Source organism: Candoia aspera, chromosome 3 (assembly GCF_035149785.1).
Source record: "Candoia aspera isolate rCanAsp1 chromosome 3, rCanAsp1.hap2, whole genome shotgun sequence".
Lineage (NCBI taxonomy): Eukaryota > Metazoa > Chordata > Lepidosauria > Squamata > Boidae > Candoia > Candoia aspera.
Genome location: NC_086155.1, coordinates 40,094,610 through 40,120,047, shown reverse-complemented (window position 1 = coordinate 40,120,047; position 25,438 = coordinate 40,094,610). Strand labels below are relative to the sequence as shown.

General features: G+C 38.7%; 1 protein-coding gene across 1 annotated transcript in view; it reads right to left on the bottom strand.

Annotated features, from left to right (window-relative positions):
* The window catches only part of KCND3 (potassium voltage-gated channel subfamily D member 3), a 321,371-nt gene that overhangs the window by 66,542 nt on the left and 229,391 nt on the right, over window positions 1–25,438 (bottom strand). The window contains exon 3 of the mRNA XM_063297454.1: window positions 2,634–2,796. Within this exon, the coding sequence (XP_063153524.1) occupies window positions 2,634–2,796 (163 nt within the window). The remainder of the gene's footprint in view (window positions 1–2,633; window positions 2,797–25,438) is intronic.

The window sequence follows — 25,438 nt, the reverse complement described above, 5'->3', positions numbered from 1 at the left end:
ATTGGCACTAAGTATCCAGAAATCCTGTTTAAGAAAGTGTGAGAAAGATAAAAGTGTCCTCAAGTTAATTCAGGAGCAAAATAATGGAGCTGAAGGGCTTTCTTCTGCAGTTGAGAATAGTAGGTACATATATCTTTGCAAAGTGTCATAAGATTTAAGATGTAGCAGAGAAGTGTGTTTTAGGCACAAGCACCTTCATAATGATGGTTTTGTTCCAAAAAGACTAGTGAACTTCAATATCAGGGTTGACTTGCATGTAGAAGAAGCCCATTATGAATGTGGTGTTGAACTTGGCACACAAGTCCAGGAGCCAGCATATATTCATGGGTGGAATTTCATTGTGTTTAATAAGGCTATAGCCTTTTTGAGTATAAACCAGCATACAAGTGGAAGGCAACTTGAATTGATCTTATTAATAATTAACATTATACATTTGTTAGCCACATGAGATGGATAGGCTGTATAAACTATGACAGATATCTGGTAAGTGAAGCAAACATGCCTACATAGACAACTCTTTTAGGCCATGGCTAGATACATACTGATTCCATATCAGGTCTGTATAAGAATATTGACTAACATCAAGAGAACCACACCTATATTTCTCTTGATGACATATGGTCCATCTTGGTCTTGGACTCTATCCATTCCTCCTATGCTACTGCCACTAGTTTTCAAGTTATCCTCTGACATCACACTATGAAAACCTATACTGGTCCTAGCCTAGTTAGTATGGGGAATGGAGACTCATTGGAAGCTCCTTGCCACTGAAGCTGTTCTGAACTTTTTAATGGAAAAATGAGCTCTGAATGCAATATTTATGTAACATAATAGAAACTTATTTTTAAAAGTTGTTGGATAGAGAGTGAAATGCAAGGAAGATGGCAGATGTTTTATTTTCCTCCCTTCTCTTACAGCTCACTCATTTTCATTTGTTCCCTTCTTTTGTGTTTTAACAATAGTTTGTTCCTCATTCTTTGTTGCAGGTAGAAAAGAACATCCAAGTCATTATGGCTCATGTCTCTCTGCCTTTCACTTGGATTTATCAGCCAACATTGTGATATGCAAGAGGTCTGCTTCAGCCTTTTCTGCAAAAAAAGAGGGAGATGCTGAGGTGCTATTAGAGCTAATTAGAAAAAAGTCAATTACCAGAGATTTTTCCCCAGAGGATTAAAAATGCCAGACAGCCACATCAGATGCCTTTTGTTTTATTTGTAGGTTTACTGAGAACAACATTATTTAATGCTCACTCCATGTGTGTGTATGGGAGTTTTCTTGGGCTTTGAAATCCAGTGTTTATAGACTAGCTATTAAAGTGCAGTCCTATCCTCAAGTGATACCTGCAGAATCTGCAGAGAATCATGGAATCACAGAATTGTGGAACTGGAAGAGACTATGAGGATCATCTAGCCCAACTGTCTGATTGTGTAAGAAACCCAGTTAAACCATCCGGCTTCTTCTTTAAAACCTCCATTGAAGAATAACCCTCAACCTCAATAGATAGACTGCTTTACTGTAGTACAAAACTTACCATCAGGATGATTTTCTTTATATTTAAACAAGATGTAAGCACCTTCAAGGGTATTCATTATTTCTGTTCCTAGTTCCTGACCATTTTCTCTATGGTATTCTTTTACATACCTGATCTCATGCCTGCCCTCAGTTTTCTTTTTTTCAGACTAAACATCATGTTCCTTCAGACTGTCCTCGCAGGATATGTCCTTAAGTCCCTGTGTCATCTTTGTTGTCCTTCTCTGACCCTGTTCTAACTTGTCAGTATCAGGATCACTACTAAATTCTGCATTCCAACAGAACAAAATATTATGCCAGCAAGGAAAAATAGCTTGAGATGCATAGGTACAGACTCTGAATCTTAAGAAAACTGGTCATGCACCTCAGAACATGAAGATATTCATTTGGATGTGGCATAAAGTTAAATACTTTTTCAGAGAAGTCATCCACCTTACCTCAGATGATGGAAATACTCAGAAGAAAGACTTGAATAGTGAAACGAGGGCCAGAAGGAGTGGGGGATGGATTTGATTCAGTTCTGGAGAAGCACAGTGGAACATGCAAGTGAGTAGAGGTTAGAGCCAGATTCCAAAAAAGGATGGTAAGTCCTCCTGTTTTTGCACGACACACACTCTCTCTCTCACACACACACTTCTCATGGCTAAGTCAGCCTTATATGAGCTTCCTATTTCTTGTCAGAAAATGTAAGGGGAACTAGAGCCTTTGGGAACCTCTACCTGTCACTAAGGCAGCTTGCTTTTGTATTCACTATCTGAAAATTGTGACATTTCAGAATTTGATGTTAAGTAATTATGATAATTATGATAATAGATACAGGGATACAAAACACCTGAGTTCACCTTTATGAATGCCCACAGCAACTGAGGTGTTTTTGGAGATTTATGCTTCTGTTTAGGGTCTTTCTGCCTGAACAAATTAATGTTGTTAAGAGAAAAAACAGATGAAAAGGATGAAAGGAAGATAAAACATGAGTTGATAAAACATGGACTAAAAGATGTTAACTTATTCTGAATGCCCCACAATATTATCATAATGAATAATGCATAATGTAGAACTAAACTAAAATATGCCCATTTATTGTATCTTTCAGTATATCTTACCTTTTGTGCTCGTCGCTTATCAGCTCTTTGATTCTGATGGTAAATTCGGCTGAAATTGGAAACAATAACTGGGACAGGAAGAGCAATGACAAGCACACCACTCAGTGAACAAATGGAGCCAAATATCTTGCCAGCAATTGTCTTGGGCACCATATCTCCGTAACTGGTATGGAAAAAAAAGGAGACAGATAAGATAGCAGTGTTAGTACTAAACTGAGCACGTGTAAACACTGGTCAATCTGATAATCTCAAGCAGTGTTTCTCAACCTGGTTAACTTTAAGATATGTGGACTTCAACTCCCAACATTCCTCTGCCAGCACAGGGAATTCTGGGAGTTGAAGTCCACACATCATAAACTGGCTAAGGTTGGGAAACACTGATCTAAAGCAGGGTTTTTTAATGTGTTCCATGGAATTCTGAGGTTCCACAATAACTTGATGGGATTCTATGAGAGAAAGTGCAGTGAAACATGATCTAGAGGCTTGTACTGAGTCATATTGACTAGATTGAATATGGGCAGCTTACTGAACACCCTGCTAACTTAAGAACTCTGCCAAATCTACTTTAAACTTCCTGCACTCCTTACTGGATTTTAGCTTTCCTTCATTTAGTGTAGTGAGCACTTACCTAGGCAACAACCTGCTTCATCAGATGTTCCATTTAGCATTTCTGCAGAATAAACCCCTGTAGCCCAAGATATAAAAGCAATGTAGAGCTCTATAAAAGTGACAGATGATGCATTACCCCATGTTTGCTTAGTTTACATTAACAACAATCTCATGGTGATGGATGTGCTATTTAAGCTTTCGACTGCTTTTCTTCAAGCTACCCTGGATCTAGTTTTTAGCAAAAATGAGATGACTTTGGGTTTTGCATCAATTTTTCTAGCCTTATGAATTCTCAGCCAGGAGATATGTTACAGTTTTCAGTTAGTTTTAAACGTCACTGGGATCAGACTGCTTTGTGCCTGGAGTTTAAAAGAATTGAAGTGCGCCCCCATGCGTGGTACATACTTACTTGTCCTGTACAATATTAGCCTAATGCCCAAAAGCAAGAATATAATTCCATCTGCAGGTAATAGTTCAACTGCATCTTCTGCAGATAGTTCATTATAATGGCTGTTGTAATACTGAAGACTAGAGATCATTTTCCTATTTTCATCCATGTAGTAAACAATTGGTACTGAACACAAAGCAAGAAACAAAACCTGGAAAAACTAATAATAAGATAGTCTTCCCCAACTGGGTATGTATGGTGGATTTTAATTTCCATAATCTGTAGTCAGTACAACCAGTAAAGAAAATGGAGTTAATAGGAAAACCTGACAATAAAAATCACTCTTCTCACATCAAATCTTCACAATCAGTTTTGAGACACACCAATTAGAAGGGCTGTACGAATCTTTGAACTGAAGATAGCTCGAGTGAGTTGTGTCTTCAAGTTGAATTTTCCAATTAAATTACCAAATAAGTTTGCTGCATTGAACCAAATCAAGTAATTCCAAATTTGAATAGAATCAGTTCAGTTTGATAGTTCAGGCTGAACATACATAACAAATTAAATTGAATTAATGTTTCATGTAAGATTTGGGGTATTTGCATATCTCTATTAACTACTTGAGTGCAAATAGTGAAAAATACATGCACATTTTAAACTAAATTGTAAGACTAATTCCTTTTGTTGTCACCCCAGTGTCAGCCTTTTGAGGTAGACCAGGTCAGGAAACACATAGCACACTACTTTATTGTTGTTGGATATAATAACAGAATCATGAAAACCTGATAGAGTTTCTACCTGACCCCTCTTTTACTAAAGAGAATCAAGTTTCATTCTCACCCACTGTTTCTTCCCAGGGCTAAGTGGATGTTTACCTAAGTATTCTTGCATTCCTTCTTCAAGATTAGCCCAGTATTTCTCCACAACTAGTGAAAACAATAGTATACAATATACTAAATGCTGAAAGGTTTGCTCAACACAATATATTTTTCATTTCCACCTTTCAAGTGACCCTTAAGGCAGGGCAGATGGACCAATAGCACCACAATCCCCTGGCTGGACCATCTTCAAAACCCTAAGTGTGGACAACTCTTCCCAGATCATGAGAAGTATAAGGCCAAGCATTGCTACAAGTATCAGAAGGCAGTCTTTTAGCAATGTAAGCACTCTCAGAATTAACCAGAAAAATAATGTATAGATGGCATTACACCATGCTCAAACTATAATGTATTAATGGAAATATTTCTAGATTTTTCTTGACGGCTTATAATCAATGCCTATTTTGGCTGAAAGTTTTTGGGGAGTCTATAAAAATGTTTAATACTTTATTATAAAAATCTAAGCATCAGTTTACTGACCTCATTTTCCAACACTTATAAACCATTGCAAGACAACGAATTAGTACCCCAAATACATCAGCCCATTCCATTAGATCTGGCAGAGAAGTCATGTTGCAGGTGCCATCTACCAGGATCTTGCATTTGGTGGGTCCCAGGAGGCAGGCCTTCTCTGCCGTGGTGCTTGTCTTATGGAACATTCTTCCCCCTGAGGTTAGGTTAGCTCCACCCCTGCTATTGTTTTGGAAGTCCCTCAAGGCTTTATACTTCTCATGATCTGGGAAGAGGTGTCCATGCTTACAGTTTTGAAGAATGTCCAGCCAGAGTTATATCATCAGGCCTGGGGACCCCAGGGAAATGGACACCTCCTCAGATGGCTCCACTGTGGTTGATATTTTTACTCTCTGCATGGGGTTTGTATATTTTAAATTTTTGATAATATTTTTATTCTTAATAATGACTTTTTATATTTTTATAATGACTGTTTTTTATGTATTTGTATTTGCATGTATTTGTTGTTTTATTGATTGTTGTATGCCTCCCAGAGTTGCTTTTTGCAAAATGGGTGGCCATATAAATGTGATAAATAAATAAACAAACAAACAAATAAATAAATAAATTCATACCTTCTAGATTTACTATTGCTCCATATTAGAAAACTAAACTACCTCTCTGCTTGGATAAATAGTATTTAAAAGCATGGGAAATAGTATGTTCTAAAAAACAAATACAGCAACAAAAAATCTTAGAAAGAGTCCTTTTATTCAAAATCGCTCTCCATTTTTTCAGCCATATTACCCAAGTATCTATTTCTCAGTAGAAATATTAAATACAGACATTTAAAATGTTTATCTTTCTTAAGATTGCATATGCATCCACTTTTATAGTGAGATGGGCAGTGTATAAATTTAATAATAAATAAATGAAAAAAATTACTTCTTTTTAAAAGAATAAAAAGAAATCAGTGCCAATTTCTAGTAAGGTTGGAGGAGAGAAACTAAAAAAAGAACAAGCTTGTTGGTGAGGAGAGCAGAGGGGATCAGGATACTAGAAAGAAACTGGAGGAGATGACTTTGATGGTTTGCCTCATAGGATATCTTCCTCATGGACCCCTCCACATTGACAGCACAACTGAACAAGCCTGATGTTCCCATGCCAATACTAGACAATCCATAACAGTAAGGAACTGTGGTTTCCAAGCTAAAGTCCAAGCTAAACTTTGGATCATACCAAATGGTACATCAGCAAGGCCAGGATAGTAGCACTGAGATGTATTTGCCTGTTACCCAGCAAGGTAAATACAAACACTTAAGAGTATGGTTTCTAAAGCTTACTTCTAAAGTATGCTGTAAATCAGTTGGAGAAGTCAGAAATTAAATATTTATCTATATGTTTTTTGGGTTTTTTGGTCTCTTTTTCTTCTAACAATGATAAATAATAATATAGCAAAGATTTTGCTATTAAGCTCAAAAATTCATATTTGCTTTTTCTTTACTATCATGAAAACAATATACTCTGCTGTTATAAATGTTATATTGAGCTTTAATTGTATAACCTCAGTAATTATCTGTCCATATATAGATATTATCCTTTTTGGAAATATATCTCTGTTATAAATTTAAAAAATTACATTTTGAAAGAACAAAAAAGAGATAAATTTGCTTGTGGAAATAAGACACTGTCCAGCTCACTACCTCCTTGCCTAAAATAGGTGGAGGGCTATGTTCCTACATTAAACTTTGAGCCTTTTTGATTTTGAATTTGTATATTTTGAACATGTATTGAACCTGTTCTATCCCAGGAAAGAGGTAATTGTGGCCCAGAGTTACCTGTAGCCCTTGGGAGCCCTTTTAGTGACTGTTTGGACCCTCTCTAACCATGATTGTGGAAAATTGAAGGCATGCTTTCTTGCCATTTTGAGGTGGAAAATTTATTATAAGCCAGACCGTTCTGGTGAAATTGTGTCCATCAGGTCACAAAGAGTTGGAAGAGCCTGAACAAGAATGATGCCCTAAAATAGGCATGCCATTTAAATACAAAGAAAGTCTCAAAATCCTCCCACCCTCAAACGGCTCTGGCACTTGTGTGATGTGGTCTCACCCACTCTGAGCTTTTTATTTTCCCTAAAATATTAAGTCTCACTCTTGCCACAAAAAGATTCACTCAGAAGAATTGCACCCATCCCAATCCTTATCCTGTATGTAGAGGATCTCCAGGTCTAGTGAGATAAATACCCTGAGTTGTTTTGATTTCATTTTTACCTGCATTAACTATTATTGGTACCAGGATAGAATGATTTACTCTATTTTGTGCCCAAACAAAGCATTGGACGGGATATATATTTATGATAGAATATCGTGAGAGTGACTATCAGTGTAAACAAGAAAGACTGCTGACACAGCAAAGGACGTTTTAAAGAGTTTTAGATATACTGCAGTTTTGTTTTAATGCAACTGACCTTATTAAATGTTTGACATGAAATTCACAAAGAGGGAGACAGACTCATTTCATCCTACAGAAACCGAAATATTACAGTGTTTAATGACTGTTACCTTCATCCATTCTAACAACTACTTGGGTGAAAAATTTGTTTCGCACTGCATTGGATCTTGCAAATTTTCATATATTGTTTCTTATGATAATCAGGTTGTTCTCTCAAAAACAATTTATTTTGCAGTTAATCTAAAGTTCAACCTTTCTTTTTTACTGAACTAAATCCAGGTGACAATTGATTACTTCGATAATATTGATGTCTATGGATAATTCTCTATTTTTCACCAATGCATTGAGCAATTAGAAATAAAAAAGTAATAAAGAAGCATTTGAAAAAACAATATTTCAAAGTCAGCCAAGACAAATTTTCTGTTAAACCTCATATAGTCTTGTAGCATATATGAAAGGAAGGGGCCTCTGAACAAATACTTCATAGATACTACAGAAAACTCTTCAGGTTTTTTTTTTTTGGTTTCTTTTACTGGTTTTATAACTTAAGAGTTCTGGGACTTCTTAAAGTCTAATGGAAATCCAGTATGGCATAGTGTTTAGAGTGCTGGATTGTGACCCAGGAGGCCCAGAATTAATCCCCCATTTGACTATGGATTTCCATTTGACCTTAGTGACTATGGGCCAGTCACTATTTTTCAGCCCACTATATTTCCCAGGGTTGTTACTGGGAAGCTAAAATGATGCCTGAACCCATGTTTGCCATCTTAATTTTCTGAGAGAAAAAGTGGATTATTTGTGTAAGAAATCCATAAATAATAAATGAGCAAACAGATGTATTATAGCTTTAATATTCTTTGTAGATTTTGCTATAATGGCTAACCAAGCTATGGTTTTGGAGATTGTTATGACCTAGTAACCTTGCATTTAACAGAAACTATCTAAAGCAGAGAATAATATTTTTTCGAGGGCAAATATGGTAGGCCACATGTAACTTCTTCCAAATGGACAGGTTTGATGAAAGATGTTTGATCTCCGTAAAACACTTTTATGGCCTAATAACTATCCTTCAAGTATTCTGGTCAGAGAATTAAAATGGCGACAAATCAAGGCTAACTAACCATCATGCTTGCATCATGTCTATCAATAGCATGTGAAAAGGAGTAATGCAAATGATTTTCAAGGTGTTCCACACTAAACTATGAACTATTAACTAAAAATGCCTTTGTGTATCTGTCTGTCCGCATGGGTGCACACACAAATGATTCTCAGGTTTAACTTCTAATCATACAGAGAATGGTTTACCAAAGTACTAATGTTTCTGGCCACTTTCACTCCCATCCTTGATGGTCTGGTGCTGGTACCAGACCATCCAGCTGCAATATCTGCAGTCAGGGGAGACAGAGGCAAGATACTACTGGCTGTACTTCTTGCTGTCAATGTCACATGTTTCCTCCTGTCAGCTTGTCACTGGGAATGTTATACTATGTCTTTTTGGGAGAGGACCCACCCCAAACCATGACTGTCTCAGCCAGATCAAGATAGTTGGCAGGTCTGAAGTAAGTTGTGCCTTTATTTTTCAACTCCTTCTAAATCCTTACCACCATGTCTAGATTCTTCATTTCAGGGTAGGGCACAAGACATCCTTAACACTACTACAAGGAAGCATGAAGAAGGCCCAATTTCCTGCTCATGACTTATAGTGTCTTCTATTGTCACCTAGCAGTGAGGTGATATAAAGCCTATCCTCATTATTCTTGTATAGCACAATAATAGTTTGAAGACTCTATAAAATGCTCTAAGTCACTATTGGGGAAATGGACAATATGAACATGCTCTGAGAATATAAGCAGGGTTATGACTTGACTTGACTTTTGAGCTCTCAAAGCTATCTTGCATCAACAAATCTTTCCTGATATGGGAAAAAAGTATTTTATTTGCAAGTGTGAACAAAGCCCTTTCTTATTAGCGGGTGGGGAGGGCTAAAGCTATGTTCAGAACTTGTGATGGATCGAAAGCTGAAACCTGCAGCCTGAGGACTGAGACCATCAAGAAAAAACACCATAAAGAAATATCTCTTTTTAATCTGTAAAGCAGCACATCTGTGTTTTTATTAGACATGACTAGGCTTAATTTTACAGAAAACTTTCATCATTGTGAAGAATTATTGCAGAGGTAGTTCACAAAAATAAGCAAATTGCCAATAAATGGGGTAGCAGAAAATGCCAGCTCCACAGGAAATGCAATATTGCTGAGTTCTAAATGAGCAGTGGATATCCAAAAGCAGCGTCATTATTTTACTGGAATTATTTGCTCAGACAGCTCAAAAGATCTTAGAACACTTAGAAATTATCAGGAGATGAAAATGTATGTATGTATGTATGTGTATGTATGTGTATATATGTGTGTATGTGTATGTGTATGTGTATGTGTGTGTATATATATGAACAGTGTTGTGATACAGCTACTAGTCCCCTCATATAATACCAAATGGGAAATTGTATAAAAAGGACAAGGTAAGATAGGGGGCTTAAAAACAGTTTTCAGATGGATGGCTCTGGAATCTTGAGTCTGCAGATTTTGGCTCTCTGGAGGAAAACAAGTACTTCTACAACTGCAAAATATCAGTCACCAGATGATTTAATTCACTATACTATAAACCAGTGTTTCTCAGCTTTGGCTTCTTTAAAGTGTGTGGATTTCAACTCCCAGAATTCTCCAGTCAGTATGGCTGGTTGGGGAATTCTGGGAGTTGAAGTTCACATACCTTCAAGTTGCCAAGGTTGAGAAACACCGCTATAAACTATCATTTTGATATAGGATAGAAGGAACTATATGCAAAAGGGGCTTCTCAGGATGTATCTTTGGGAGAGGGGTCACAGTTGGGTGTGGAGAACTTGCTTTGTATGTTCAACCTCTGCTAATATGGACAATACTTAGCTAGATGAAACAGTGATCTGATTTGGAATAAGGCCATTTTCTGTGTGGAAAGTAAAAGCATATGACTATAGGAGAGACAGGAATAGGGACAGGAACCACATTGTAAAAATCCTTTTTGGGTGGAGACATTTCTATTTTTTCAGATTCATAGGGCTGGTTGGTGGTTGGTATTATAATGAGTCTTCAGAGTCAGATCAGCAGGTAATCCCGATTCCCTTTTTCACAGCCACGGTAACCGCAAACTGTACATACAAATTGCATGTTCCTTTAAAAAAAATAAGGGTACCACAATTTACTCCCAGGCCAGAAGATCTGTACCCATGTACATAAGCAACATCATTGCCCAGACCCTGTGGTCATCCCACCCAAAAAATTAAGCACTGTCCTTATTTGCCCAAAAGGCTGCCTATAGGTGACCTAAGCAAAGACAAAGACACCTTTTGTTTTTGTAATTTTTGTAAAGTTACAAATATAAAACATAGCAGAAAACAAAACAATTTGCAAAGCAAAAACTGAAGGACTTTTACCCATTTTTCATGTGTTTCCCATCAGTGTCCCTTTAATACTGCAGCTGTTTGATTATTTGATTTGGCTAGAGGGTTCATAAATGAAATGCTAGCAAAAGACAGGCTGTCCCTGCCTCTGGGACAGTTGAACAGTGAATAAATAGTTTTCAGCGGTACTGTGAGTGTCACAGTCTGATATTTATCCTTTCCATGGGGGTAAGACAGCTGTTACTGGTAGTCCACAGAAATACTGTAAACCAAAGTACAAGAATGTGCAAGTCAGTCTACCCCTGAAAGCTATTCCATTGTCTGAATTTTCTAACAGGATTGTTAGCATAGTCTGTTAAAGTTTTAAAGGCTGTTAGTCCCCTTTTGAGCAATACATTCTTGATCACAATTCTGCTTCCTCCTCATCCTTGACATGCCACCCTCCTTATGGATAGTCCCCTGGGGTGGTTTGACTTTTAGGTAACTACAGAAATAAAACAGAACCTGATTTCTTTTTTCTCAACGAGTTGGGCTAGAAATTTTGGTGTCATGAAGAAAAGTGGGTGAAAAGGGGTTTGTACAGAAACCCGTGACACTGAGAATGGTTGAAAAAGGTAATCCCTATCAAAATTTGTTTGTGTGTGTGAGAGAGAGAGAGAGAGTGTAGTGTAGTGTAGTGTAGTGTAGTGTAGTGTAGTGTAGTGTAGTGTAGTGTAGTGTAGTGTAGAGTGAATAGCTATCCAAAATGTAAAACTGGAATGAGTATGGGCAGCTCCAGGAAAATGTCAGTACCTAATAGGATGCTTCTACTGGCTTGGACGTGGGAGTCCTTACCTGCAATTACCTGGAATTAATTTACTCATGCATTAGAGGAAAGGCATGCAAAAATAAGCATGTATGTTTGGGCAATTTATAGAAATGATAAAGATAATGATAGACACTGATGTGAGAACAGCATGGAAGAAATTTATATCTGAAGTTCATCCTCATGTCCTGTTTTTATAATATGGATTTTGATGATTAGTTGAGTGTGAAGAAATACAAGCCTGCAATGACTTCTTCATCAACTGCTGAATATTCTGATGCAAATACAACCTGGAATTCTGATCTGTAATCTTTGCATGATAGAGTCAGTCTTAGAAGATAGGTCTAATATAGTTTATATAACACGTTACCCAAAGACAGTGCATTCTTTGCTTCAGGTAGACAGGACTGTGGTCACAGACTGAACTTGGTCTTTTATTTAAAAAAGTAAAACATATCTCTGATTTCTTTATTTTATATTTTCAAGGGAACAGTCAAGCCCTTTCTAGCCCAATTAAAACTTTTGAAACCAAGACCACAGACATATGTTTCTGTAATTAAAATGTGACTTTGTACTACTTTCTCAACCATTCCTATTATTTTGGCTTCAGTTTCTAGGCTATCTGGGTGAAGAACAAGTTGATTCATTCACTGTGATAATGCAGAGCATTTGCAAGTTGGCTTTGAGAAGCTTTAATTCCTAATACAGGAGGCAACCAGGCCTTGATGAGCTATAAAGCTAGTCTCCAAAGTAGATGGTCATTAAAAATTTCTTCTGTAACTGTGGATTAAACACAGTGAAATTAAAGTACCTGTCATTGTATGAACTACCTCAGGGAATTTTAAATTGCCAACTTGCTCTTATGGATGCCAGTTTGCTAATTATCCTGAGAGAAGAAAAGCCCAGTAATTGCCTAGAACCATTTTCTTTTACATTAAGTATACTAGGAGCAAAGATCTACTGTGCATTAGAAGTTATCAAACTGATACCACTCTGGCAACTCTTTCCAAGACTCATGATAGTAGATGCTTTTGAAAATTGTTCTCAGAGGCATAGGAGTGTAACTTCCCCAAAACTTCTCAGCTACGATAGTAATTTTTCCACTGTGTCCTAAGTTATTCTGAAGCTTATCAGGGTGTCTCCTATGAGATTAATAATCAGGGACAACTTTGGGCTTCAGACGGAATTTGGTGACACCAGTCTAGTAATGTCTGGCAAATGGTAGGTGCTGTTTGGGGGCTGGAACCCTGGAAGTTGCCAGAGATGCCCCATGGCTAATGGTAGAAAACCTTCCTTGAAAGAGAGTAACTGACTTATTTTGTCCTTATTATTTCCCTGAAAGATGAAGCCAAGAGAATTAATGGATGTGAACTGTGGCTCATTCTCAGTTCCCTCAGAGGAAGAATGAGGCTCAAGTGATCTAACCAGGGCCCTCTGAATGGAATAAAGGAAGTTTCCTTTAACTTGAGCTCAAATCCTGGTGACTTCATGGATCTATTCATCTTCTTTTCTTGGAAGTAGTTTGCCATTGCCTTTTGGGACTTGTTTCAATTATCTAGTGTAGTATAGCTCTGGGATTTCCTGGTAGTCTCCCATCCAATCACTAACTCTACTTAAATCTGTTGATATCAGTCCAGGTCAGCTTCACATTCTCAAGTTTTCAATTGTTATCATTTTTATTCTGCATTGCACATTACCATTCAGCAATTACCTTTTCTGCTAATTGACATGATTATACAAATGATTAGGAAAAATAATACCCTCTTGTTGGCAATAGCACATAAAGGCAGCAGTGTGACATTCTCTTAATTTATTAAATAGGAACCAAGGAGACAATTGTTTTTATTGATTGAGTTTATACAATAAATATCACAGCTTTGTGGTATTCCTTAATCTTTTGAATGTCCACCTGAAAACTTGGCTATTACACTTCTCCTAACTTCATAGATGCATGAAGATCTAGGGAGGTTAACCTCTGAGAGTCCACATCTGCAGCAATTCAGTATGCAGCAACAGATGTGTGGGCATTGTCAAGATCAGTGACCTGGTGGAAAAATTCCTGTGGAGCCAGGTGTTCATTGCAGCAGATGATTTGTACCTTTTTCTGAGGTGGTTAGGCACTGTTCTGTATGGCAGTTTTTAAGCTGTTTATGGTTTCAAGCATGCTACTTTTGTATACTTTATTGAACTACATAAGTTTTAATGACCCTTAATGTCTTGTAAACTGCTTTTGAACTACTGTGAGATCTTTTTAATGTTGAAAAGTGAATTACAAATTTATTTTAAAAAATTAAAAAATCATAGGAGTCAATTAATTTGTACACTTCTCCCTTGTTTTTATCTATGATCAATTGCATTTATAGGACTAATTGTCTCACAACATGTATAATGAAGAAAATGTCTAGCATTCAAAAATATTGTATTTCAATAAGCTTTAATTGAATGTTCTTAACACAAATGCACTCTAATTTTTTCTTCCTCCACCAGGACTTGGAGACCCATAGTAAGGTAAAGGTTTCCCTTGATATTAAGTCCAGTCGTGTCCGACTCTAGGGGGTGGTGCTCATCTCCGTTTCAAAGCCGAAGAGCCAGCGCTTGTCCGTAGACACTTCCTTGGTCATGTGGCCGGCATGACTACACGGAACGCCGTTACCTGCCCGCTGAAGCGGTACCTATTAATCTACTCACATTTGCATGTTTTCGAACTGCTAGGTTGGCAGGAGCTGGGACTAGCAACAGGAGCTCACCCTGTCACGCGGATTTGAACCGCTGACCTTCCGATCGGCAAGCTCAGCAGCTCAGCGGTTTAACCCGCAGCGCCACCGCATCCCTATTATCAATTGGAGACCCATAGAAGCCTCCAATTATTTGTTTTTAAAAGGCAACTAATCATCTTGAAAGTTTTTTGTTGTTAAAAAAGAAACCAAACAACCAATTAATGCTTCTAACGAATGTATATTTTAAGTAATTACTCAATAGTCTCATTAGTGTGTCTGGGAGATAAAAGAACATCTTATGATGAGCAACCTGAGGTCCTAACTAGCCCTGTCAACAACATCAAAGCAGTCAAGGGAAAGTTTTCAATGTTCTGCTTCTGCACCCCCCAAAAAAGCTTTTGTTGGTCAAAATATCATACCTTAGCATAAATCTGACTATTCCATTTTCTGTGCCCCCACACTGTAAATTAACTTTTGCTTGCAGCCCTGTTTAGAGAGTTTGAACCTTTGCTTTTTCCTTTTTTTTTGCACCTAAATGAGGGGTGCACATCTTATCTCTGTTTCTTGCCAAACAGTGAAAAACATGTCATGATACTAAGTCATCCCTGACTCTAGTGCAGGTATTTCTGTACTATAAATTATTAAAAATGCTAATAAATATTTGGGTGGGGGGAGGACCAGAGCTAGAATCTCCTATTTTTGTTGGGCAGGGTGAGATATAGTGGGGGTTGCCAAGTTGGCTGTTCCAGGTAAATATAGGTCTCCAGTTTGGTGGTGGTCTCCTCTTCCAACTCAGCTACCCCTACTTGGTGGCCAGATTGTTGCGGCACCTGGCCTCAAGCTGGTGGTGATAATGCCAGGTCTGTCTATAATAAATCCATGTCCATCCATGATTTGGTGGTGAACAAACAAGCAGTTCTGGTATGCATTACTGCAACCCATCTGAGAGAGGGTTTTGATGTTGCTGCCTTGTAGATTTGCCCAGACAGGTTTTTGGGTCCTGCACCAACCTTGACATTAGGATTGGGGAGGCAGGATGGTGATCTATTGTGATACCTTCTCTGTGGCCAGGGTCACTGTTTAGAGGTAGCTGGGTGTGAATGCCTATGTGTTTGGTTAGGCCATAGGGACAAACTAGGAGTCCTTTTGTTACACCAGCCATCCTGCTGCTCCTTAGGATCCCTTCTTGACTTTCTGGACCTCATTGTCAGGTGATAGACACTCCCTGTCTACTAGTACGGGGGGACTTCAATCTCCAGGTGGGAGACCCTGGGTCTAGTAGAGCTCAGGAGTTCATGGCCTCCATGACAGCCATTGGCTTCTCACAGGTTATCTCTGCCCATCACAAGTGGGCAGAGACATGTTAGACATAGTGTTCACTTCCAAGCAGTTGTATGATCTGGATGTGGAGGGTATTACTATATGCCCTTTGCCATGATCAGATCACTTCCTGCTCCAAATGCGATTGTCTGCTGCTAATTTCCTCTTTAAAGCTGAAGCCATTCAGTTGGTCTGCCAATGGTGTTTTATGGATCTGGCTTGATCTTATGGAACTTGCAGGGAGATTAGGAAGAAGTGGTATCTTGGGCCCTTGATGAGATCATCCCAAGTGGCCTCTCTGCTGGTTAATCCTAGATGGATAATTTGTATTCTGAGAACCTCAGGAGATGAAGTGGCAGAAGTGACCCTTAGAATGAAGGTGGAGAAGAATGAAGACTGAATTTGACCAAGTGCAGGTATGTTCACACCAACTCTGTGGTAGTAAGGATGGCAAAGGGCTTTCACTTTTCTCTTATTGCATCAGCAGGCTGTCATCCAATGGCCCTTTTCCAGTAGCCAAGGCCCTTTTGGGTAAAAGCGACCATCTGACCACTGTAACCAGTTTGCTTGACATGTTGCTGTAAAGTTGTTCAAATTTACTCCAATCTGCACTCCACTTGGATGGGGTCTTGTGTAATAACTGGGGCATCATCTTGCCCTGTTAATCTGATCTTATTTGGGCCTGTTACCTCTGGGGAAGTTGATAGGGTACGCTACTAGATGTCCTTGACCAAATGTGGGCTGGATCCTTGTCCCTTTTAGCTTTTTCAGATGGGGGAAGTTGTTCCCTGGAACTGAGAGGTTGTGAACACTTCGTTGCAAGAGAGGTCAATGCTGGCCGACTTGAAAGAGGCATTGGCTCATCCCCTCCTGAAGAGGCCTTCCATGGATCCAGAGCTATTGAATAAATACTGCCCAGTCACCAGCCTTCCCTTTTAATGAAGGTTATTGAGATAACAGTTGAGGACGAGCTAAGGAATGTCCTAAAGGAAGTGGATTATTTTACTTACTTACTTATTTATTTTATTTTCTATCCCATCTTTATTATTTTTATAAATAGCGCAAGGTGGCAAACATACCTAGTACTCCTTCCTTCTCCTATTTTCCCCACAACAACCCTGTGAGGTGAGTTGGGCTGAGAGAGAGTGACTGGCCCAAGGTCACCCAGCCGGCTTTCAGGCCTAAGGTGGGACTAGAACTCTCAGTCTCCTGGTTTCTAGTCTGTTACCTTAACTACTACACCAAACTGCCTCTCTTATTTGGACTGTTATCAGTCAGAGTTCAGAACTGCATGTAAGACAGAGACCACATTAGTCATTCTTGTTGATGACCCTGTCTGGACCTGGATGGAGGTAGTGCACTCATCCTGGTCCTTTTAGACTCCTTGGCAGCTTTGATACCATCAACCCTGGTATCCTTCTGGACTGGCTGCAGGGGTTGGGGATTGGAGGCACTGTTTTACAATGCTTCTATTCCTTCCTCAGTTTTTGGTTCCATCGGTGATAACTGGGGAAGAGAGATTAGCATACTGGAGTGCTACAGGGGGCAGTTCTCTCTCGCTCTCCCCTCCCCCCCTATTTACCATCTACTTGATGTCCTTGGGAAAAGTCATTTGGTGGTTCAGGGTCCAGTATCATTGGTATGCTGATGATACTCAGCTATATATTGCAACCTTGGGCCATCCTAGAGATGCTGTTGAAGGCTTGTCCCGGTTTCTGGAGGCTGTTAGCGTTTGGATGGGAGGCAACAGGCTCAATCTCAATCTCATCTCTCCACTGGAGTTCACCCAACCACTTCAAATGTGCTGGGAGAAGTGGCTAGTTGTTCCCTATTTTGGGGAGGTTGGGGGATCAAAGCCTGGAGACATTCTTTCTCCATAATGGTGGTGGCTCTCTTGAATAGCCTCCTGTGGGAAGCTTGTTTGGCTCCAGGGTTATCTGTCTTCTATAAATGGTTAAAAATAGAGCTTTTTCAAAAGGTATTTTGGGGGTTGAGGCCAAGGTACTATTTTTGGGTTATATCTTTTATTATGTTTTATTATGTTATTGTTTTGTTTTATGAGCCACTAGGAGTAGCCTTCTGTCTGTCTGTGTATGTATCTCTCATCTCTCATCTCTATTATCTATATCTCTATCTATCTATCATCTATCTATCTATCTATCTATCTATCTATCTATCTATCTATCATCTATCTATCTATCATCTATTTGATATGTTAAACTGATTAATTGAAAAGTATGCCTACTTATAAAAGTAGCTAGAACATACTCTGTAGTGCTTACACTTGAGAAGATAATTTTGGAGAACTACCTCCCAGTGTGTTCTTGTTATTCCATATATCAAATTTGCTGAAAATATATCATACAGTACTGCCACATCTACATTGGGTACTTAAGGTTTTCCCAGGGAGTTGGGTTTCTGGTACACTCATTCATAGTTATTACAATGATTCCAAGTGTTTTCCAGCTGTGAGAGAGCTGTGTGAGATACTACAATCAAACTGCAGTCTTTTGCTGATGGAAATATATACATGGAAGTGTGTGTGTGTGTGTGTGTGTACAGGTAGTCTTCACTTACCGACTGCTTGATCAGTGACTGTTCAAAGTTACAATGGCACTGAAAAAGGAGATTTAGGACTGGTCCTTGAAATTGTGGCCATGGCAGCATCCCCATGGTCACATGATGCGATTTGGCCACTTGTTTACCAACACAAATTTATGATGATTACAGTGTCCCAAAGTCATGTAATCGCCATTTGCAACCTTCACAGCTGGCTTCCGACAAGCAAAGTCAATGAGGAAGCTGGCAGGAAGTCACAAGTCATGGTCACATGACATCGCGCTTAATGACTGTGGTGATTCACTTAATGGCTGCAGCCAGAACTGACATCATAAGTTGGGTGCGGTCATGGGATGTTTCACTTTATGATCTCATCACTTGGTGATGGAGTTGCCAGTCCCAATTGTGGGTCAATAAGTGAGGATTACCTGTGTGTGTGTGTGTGTGTATAAATATAAATATCCTCAGAGTTTTCTACAGATATGGACTTTCACTCCTGGGTAAATATCTCCTCAGAACTTTACTTTGTCTTAAGCCTTGAAATGTGCCATTAGAGATATTTCCCATGCAGATGTTTCATACTCTTATTTTTCAATTTATAGAGAATTCCATAAAAAATGAGGGGCAGAAAAGTATATTCCAAGTAATATAATGTTTATTGAAGCATTAAAACAAACAAGATCATCAAGCAAAACCAGCAGATTAAGGTCCCACAGCTTGTTAATGAAGGAAGCCTTTCCAATAAAAGTTATATATTACTAAAACCTGGAGATTTCTTGAAGAGTGTTGGGAAGAGAGAAATATGCTGCAATCTAAAATGCCAAGTTTTAATATGTTCTGGGCAACCATGGTGCATAAATTGAAAAGTTATTCTTAACTCTTGTGAGTCTCAATTACATGGATATCTTGCTAAATAACATTTTGAGCAAGATAAAACCTGCTTTCCCCCCAATCTTTCATATAAGAGTCTGTTCTTGTCAATCTTTCTTCCTCAGTCTAAGCCCATTGACAGCTGGGCATGCAACTGAGAACAATACCTTGACTGGTTCTGCAAGTGTTGGATACCTTTTGGATAGCACTTGTGACATCAGTAGTGATATGTGACTAACTTTCCAAGTATTGTTTTACCATTTTTGTACCATTAAGCATCATTTTAAAATAATACTTCAGAGTGAGATAGGGGCATCCACAGCAAGCCAGTGCTTGTTACTGACAAAACATTAATTTATTTGATTTAGGTGCCACTCAACTCCAGAATGACTCACAGTGCCAATGCAAAGGGGCAGGGTTTGCATTGCAAAGGTGCAACACACATTTTGTGATTTCCTCCACCCTTTGTCCCTCCAGATGCCTCTGGAGCAAGGATGAGGAGCCAGTGGTCCTCCAGTCATCACTGAATTACACCTTCCTGGAGCCACACTCAGAATATATATTCTGTGTAGCTGTAACTGAATATAGTACATGTACAGCTTCAGTCTGCAGAATCATACTAAAAAATAAAATGTGGCCAGGATATGCCTTATTCCATTGTGTTCATAAACTACTCTGTTAGCTACCAGGCACAATTTGAGACACTACTGCAACATGGTTGTTAACATGACTGTTTCAGAAATACAAATCAAGAGAACCACATAGACAACAATGTTGATCTATGCTGAACTGTCTAGTTGCTGCACGCAAATGCATTGCCTTTCAACTAGCAGCAGTCAGGTGAGACGAGCAAACAAACTCTTGGCTGACTGGATTGGCCCATCTGTTTTCTTCCTTTCAGCAATGCTTCCATGCAAGCCAAATATAGCACATTGTGGCATCTAAGCAGCCATATATAAAAAGTATTGCTTCCCTGACAAGATGAAAGCATTTTTTTTCTGACTGAAGGGTTCTTCAGAAAACATTCTGAAGGCAATTCATTTCCTACTGCTGCATAGACCTGCAGGGAATATCAGCTTTGTTTTGATAGATTAATATCATACTATGGCATCAAACAAGGACCTCAGTGTCTACAAAATGAATGCACAATAAATCATCTGGGTCTAAAAATAGCACAATAAAATAATATTCACTGTGATAGCACAAAGATATGGCTTACAAGTTCCCATGTCATATTTTTCTGAAGGGGTTCAGCTTAATCTCCATCATTATTGCTCTCAAGAGATGACTATGAGAAACTGTATTTCTCTGAAGAAAACTTCAGAGAAATGTAAATGAGTAATCTCTTGAGTCAAATGGGAGAAAGGTGCTGGAAGACACACTGGTTAACATTAATGGAAAGATTTTTTATTCTAATATGAGGCATAGGAAACTGCCTCATGTCAGGTCAGACTTTGACCATCTAGTCCAGGAATAGACAAGTAGTGGCATTCCAGTGTTGCTCCACTGCAACTCCCACCATTGGCTACATTTTCTAGTAATGCTGGAAATGATAGCTCAGCAACCTTTTCCACAGATGAGTTTCCATACCATATGCTATTCACACCTTAAGATGATTCTGGGCATCTTCTGTTTCTACCGTTGTATTGTATTGTACATATTATTTCCTTCCAGTGTAGACATCCAGGTTGTCTGTGCTATTATTCCTTAGTATCCCCCCTCTCTTTTTTTCTAACTGCTACAAACTTAATAAATCCACTTTTAGTGAAGACTTGACCTCAGAAGAAAAATACTGTTCTTAGGTTTCAAGAGGCATGTCATGACATAGGATTATATTACTGATTAATGGACTTATAACTCAGTGTTATTTATTATATATCTCTCTCTTTTTAAGATGGAAGTATGATCAGAGGGAGATCACTTCTTCAGGACTTTGAGCTAAACAGAGAAGTTGTCTGGACAGCACTTGAACTCTTCCAGCTGGTAATAAATAAGGTGCTGAGCCGCTCATCAGGGGACTAAAAATAGCTTTTCCAGCAGCCTTCTCTGATGATTATCTCTCTATCACACACACTCTCTCTGTGCAACACACGCAGCCCCTAAAAATAGAAAATGATAATCAAAAGGCTGAAAGCCCTTTAACTACAGTGTAGAGACATTAGCAGCTGCAGAAATAATGAAGACTTGCAAAGTAAGTTTTTGATTAGATTGCTGTTTTCTTCTCTACTTGGTTGCTGCAATTTTTAGCTAATAAATAAAATCCATGACATGGAAGTCCTGTGCCTAATGTCAAATGTATGTATTCAAAAGGATGGGATTATTTAGCAGGTGCTAAATACATGCTTAGAAAGACCACTTTGCAAAGTCTAGGGTGGACATGAGAAACTGGTTCTGGAACAAGTTTACATTTCTTCACTCTACAGAGCCCTGGTTAAGCTACCACTTGGTTGCCCTGCAGACTGGATGCATTTATTTTTATTAAGGGCTTGGTGAGGTAATATATTGTAGATCTTCTTAAACTATTTATATTTTGCTAAGATACCATTTTGCTAAGATACAGTAGGACTGACAGACTGATTTCCAAAGACCTTCTTGCCATTTACAGTACATATCAATTTATGCCTCACAGTTTGCAAAACGCCACATCTCTTATTTGTCAGCTCTCATTAGACTAACCATAGCTATTTTTTTTCCTGAAGAATTTACCACTGTGGGTAAATAGGCATTAATACATTCTACTAAGAACTGACTGATAAGTGATGTAAGCTGTTGTTGTTAGTGTTTATTAATAACACACTGATAATGTGAAATAAATACTATATTCTAGACTTGAATGATGCTCATGACTACCACTAGATGAATGGTAGATATGATTTTCCAGTGGTGGTGTGATCATAATGAAATCAAGTTTCTCAAGATCATTGACAGCCTAACTGCATGATTGTTTTAGTCCATTGCCTTGAATCATAGGGATAAAAGAGACTTCAGAGATCATTTGGTACATTCTTGGCACATCTCAACCAGACAGATGCAGCTCAAACCTTCTCATGGCATTGCAAAATCTCTTTTTCATGCTAGTCTCTCAGAAATGTAGCTGGTCATTTTAGATTTCTCAGCAAAAAAAAGAAGAAGAAGACCTTCTTCCAGATGGTTGATCTTATCTCTTACAGAGTATACATTTTGAAGTTAAGAGACCTCTCAGTTCAGTTTCTGGCATCTTGAGACAACAGAAGGACCTTGGAAAGCAGGGATCAGAAGGATGACTACATTTGTAATCTCTGTTTGTGGATTCCAAGACTGTTCTTACATGAGCACCTGCCAATGACAGGATAAAAAACTTGTTTCTTTACTTTATGGAGTCACACTGGGACTAAAATAAGAAAGGTCCTAGTGCTTGAAATAAAGTGTTATGGTGATTAGCCTATGCAGGAACCTAAAGAGACTTTTTTAGAATTCTGAATACCTAATTTTTATTGTATTTTGTATTTATAATTGTTCTTGGAACTCCTTGACAGGTGGTCTATGTACAGTCCATTTTCTTCTTTTCTGTCATCTCATGGCAACAGTAGCTACAGCTCAGAAGTATAATATGCCCACCTTCCACAATGGGCTCTAACTGGATTTCTATCTGTTTCAGTTTAGGATAAATTTTTTAAAACAGTTTAATTTACAAGTGTAAATGTTAGAAGATAAAATATTCAGGTGATATAACCTGACATACTTTTTGTATTCCAGTCTTGCAAACACCTAACAGTTGTGATTGAGGTCTAAATTAAAAAGGTTAAATCACAAGTTTTTTTCTCACTTCTAGTTACACTGAATTAAATGACAAATAGATTATATAAGCCTTGGAATATGGCCATTCGACCTTTTAAACAAGGCAGATCTAGGCAAACCAGCATTAAAAGCTAAACTGAGTTTAATCTTGTAGAAACTCCTTGCCTTCTTTCTGCAAAATATTTAGAAACTTTTCTCTATTTGCCTCTTTCCAAGACCAATACTTAGGGTTACAAGTATTGGCTCTTAATTTCAAGATATATATATATTTAAAATCTTTAATTTGCTTTTAAAAAAATGTTAGGTGTCAGTCAGATAATTGCTTAGGAAATACAATCTCATGAGAAGATCACATAGATCTAAATCATATACTAAAAGTAATGGAACAGAATATGCTATCTTTAAATCTCAAATGTCCTATATGCATTCTGAATTTTGCACTGATTATGCTCTACAGTAATATATAGCTCTAATGTACAAATTATTTATTGTAAGCAATTCCATAATTCTGATAATGATATAGTTGATATACAGAGCAAATAGCAATAGCCCAGACTGTTTTGCTGCCTGCACAGAAGACCCACATTTACCACAATGGAAATTAAAAGAAAATACAACATTGGGAATAATGTTCTTTAATCTACTTCTCAAGTTGAGCTGCCTGCTTAATGAAAGGAACATAAAAATCTGGGAACAAAAATGTCTCAGTTCATATTTCTTATTAGCTCTCAACTTGGACCCTTTTTAGTGATATGGACTGTGATCTTTTCAGGTCTCACATGGAGAGTAGAAACAATACAAGCAACTATGAAGTGCCTCCACAATCTGCTGCATAAGAAGTAGCCTGGGAATCAGATCACCCCTGCAAATAAGAGTGACAGGATGAAGATATAATAAAGCCTCCCTTATCTGTGACTTAATTGTGGATGAAAGGGCTGGTGTGCATTGCCAAGACCTGGATGGACTCAGAGGGGGTTTGCCCTTTTGGAAATGGCCCCACCTGGGTTTTGAGTCTGGCATCAGGAGAGATTCCATGGGTGGTGGAGTAGCTACAGTCACCCAAGATGCTCCGATTACTTTCAGAAGCACTGCCCTGCAGATAAATGGTTGTGAGATCCTGTTTGTAAAGTTGAGCTTTAGGAATCAGTTGGGATTGTCGTTGCTGTACCAGCCTCCCTGATCCATAGCAGCTTCCCTGCCTGAGCTCAGTTCTGTGGCCAGATTGGCAGTGTGTTCCCTAGGTTTATGATCCTAGGGGATTTAAACCTGTCTTCCTTGACTGTAGATTTTGACGTGGCTTGGGAGTTCACAGCCTCCACAGCAGTCATGGACTCGACCCAGGTCATTAAGAGCCTGACACCCAGCAGTGGTCACATGTTGCATCTAGTTGTTGTCTTGGGTCAGGGATGGCATGACATGATTTGGTTTGGGGGGAGACTACTCTAGAGGGAAAGGGAATGGCCTTGAAGGACAGGAGGAAAAACTGCTACCAAGGCAAAGATCAGACAAGTGGGGCTTGAGTTCATTCCAAGAAACTAATTTGAGAAAACATCTCAGACATGCCCTTCCTTAACTCACATGAAGATAAAGTAAGAGGGAATTACATTCAGACTTGAAAGATTCTGTTACTATAACTGTTCTGATAGAATAGTTTTAGACGCATATGGCATTGATTTCATGATCTGGTCTACCTTATAGGACTGACATTTACCATTGCTCCCTTGCCATAGACAAATAACTTCCTGATTGCCTTGGAATGCTCTGATGCTGCTCCCTGCTGCAGGGAGGCAGGACCTATTTGATTGGTGTGCCCCAGGCATCTGATGGACCCGGCTGAGTTGCAGAAGGAGCTTGTAGTTGTGAAGGGACAGCACAATCAGACATGCAAAATTCTGTTATTGTAGACTATCTCATGAAAGTATTGTTCTAGTCTTCATGTGGAGTTGCTTTCTGGTCTGGTCTACCTTGTGGGACTGGTAAGTGGTTAGGAGTAGGGGAAACAGTATTGCAAGGCCTCCAGGGCCAGTTCCAGTTGGTGTTGATAGGATGGGAGAGCTCTAGTCCAGAACCCATTTCTTTGGGGGATCCCTCAGGGATCTGTTCACTCTTCCTTCTGTTTAACATGAAACTGCTGGGTGAGGTCATCTGCTGGCATGAGGCAAGTATCATGTACTTATATTGTAATTATGTGTTTTAATTTTGACTGTAAACCACCCAGAGTCCCTTTCTCGGGGGAGATGGGCGGTGATGGAAATTTGAAATATAAATAAATAAATAGTCAGTATGGTGTGGGGGTCTGAATGGTGAAGACAGGCTTCAGCTCAACTCTACCAAGACCAAGTGGCTTTAGGTTTTAGGCCCCCCTGGATCTGGGAATTTTCCATCTTTAGTTTTCAATAGAACTGGTGCATGTTTTGGATTCCTCCTAGATTTGCAAATCTTGTTCAAGGAATAAGTGGCAGCCATAGCCAGGAGGGCCTTTGCACAGATTCATCTTCCATACCAATTGTGCCCTTTCCTGGATTGGGAAGTATTACTTATGCTAAC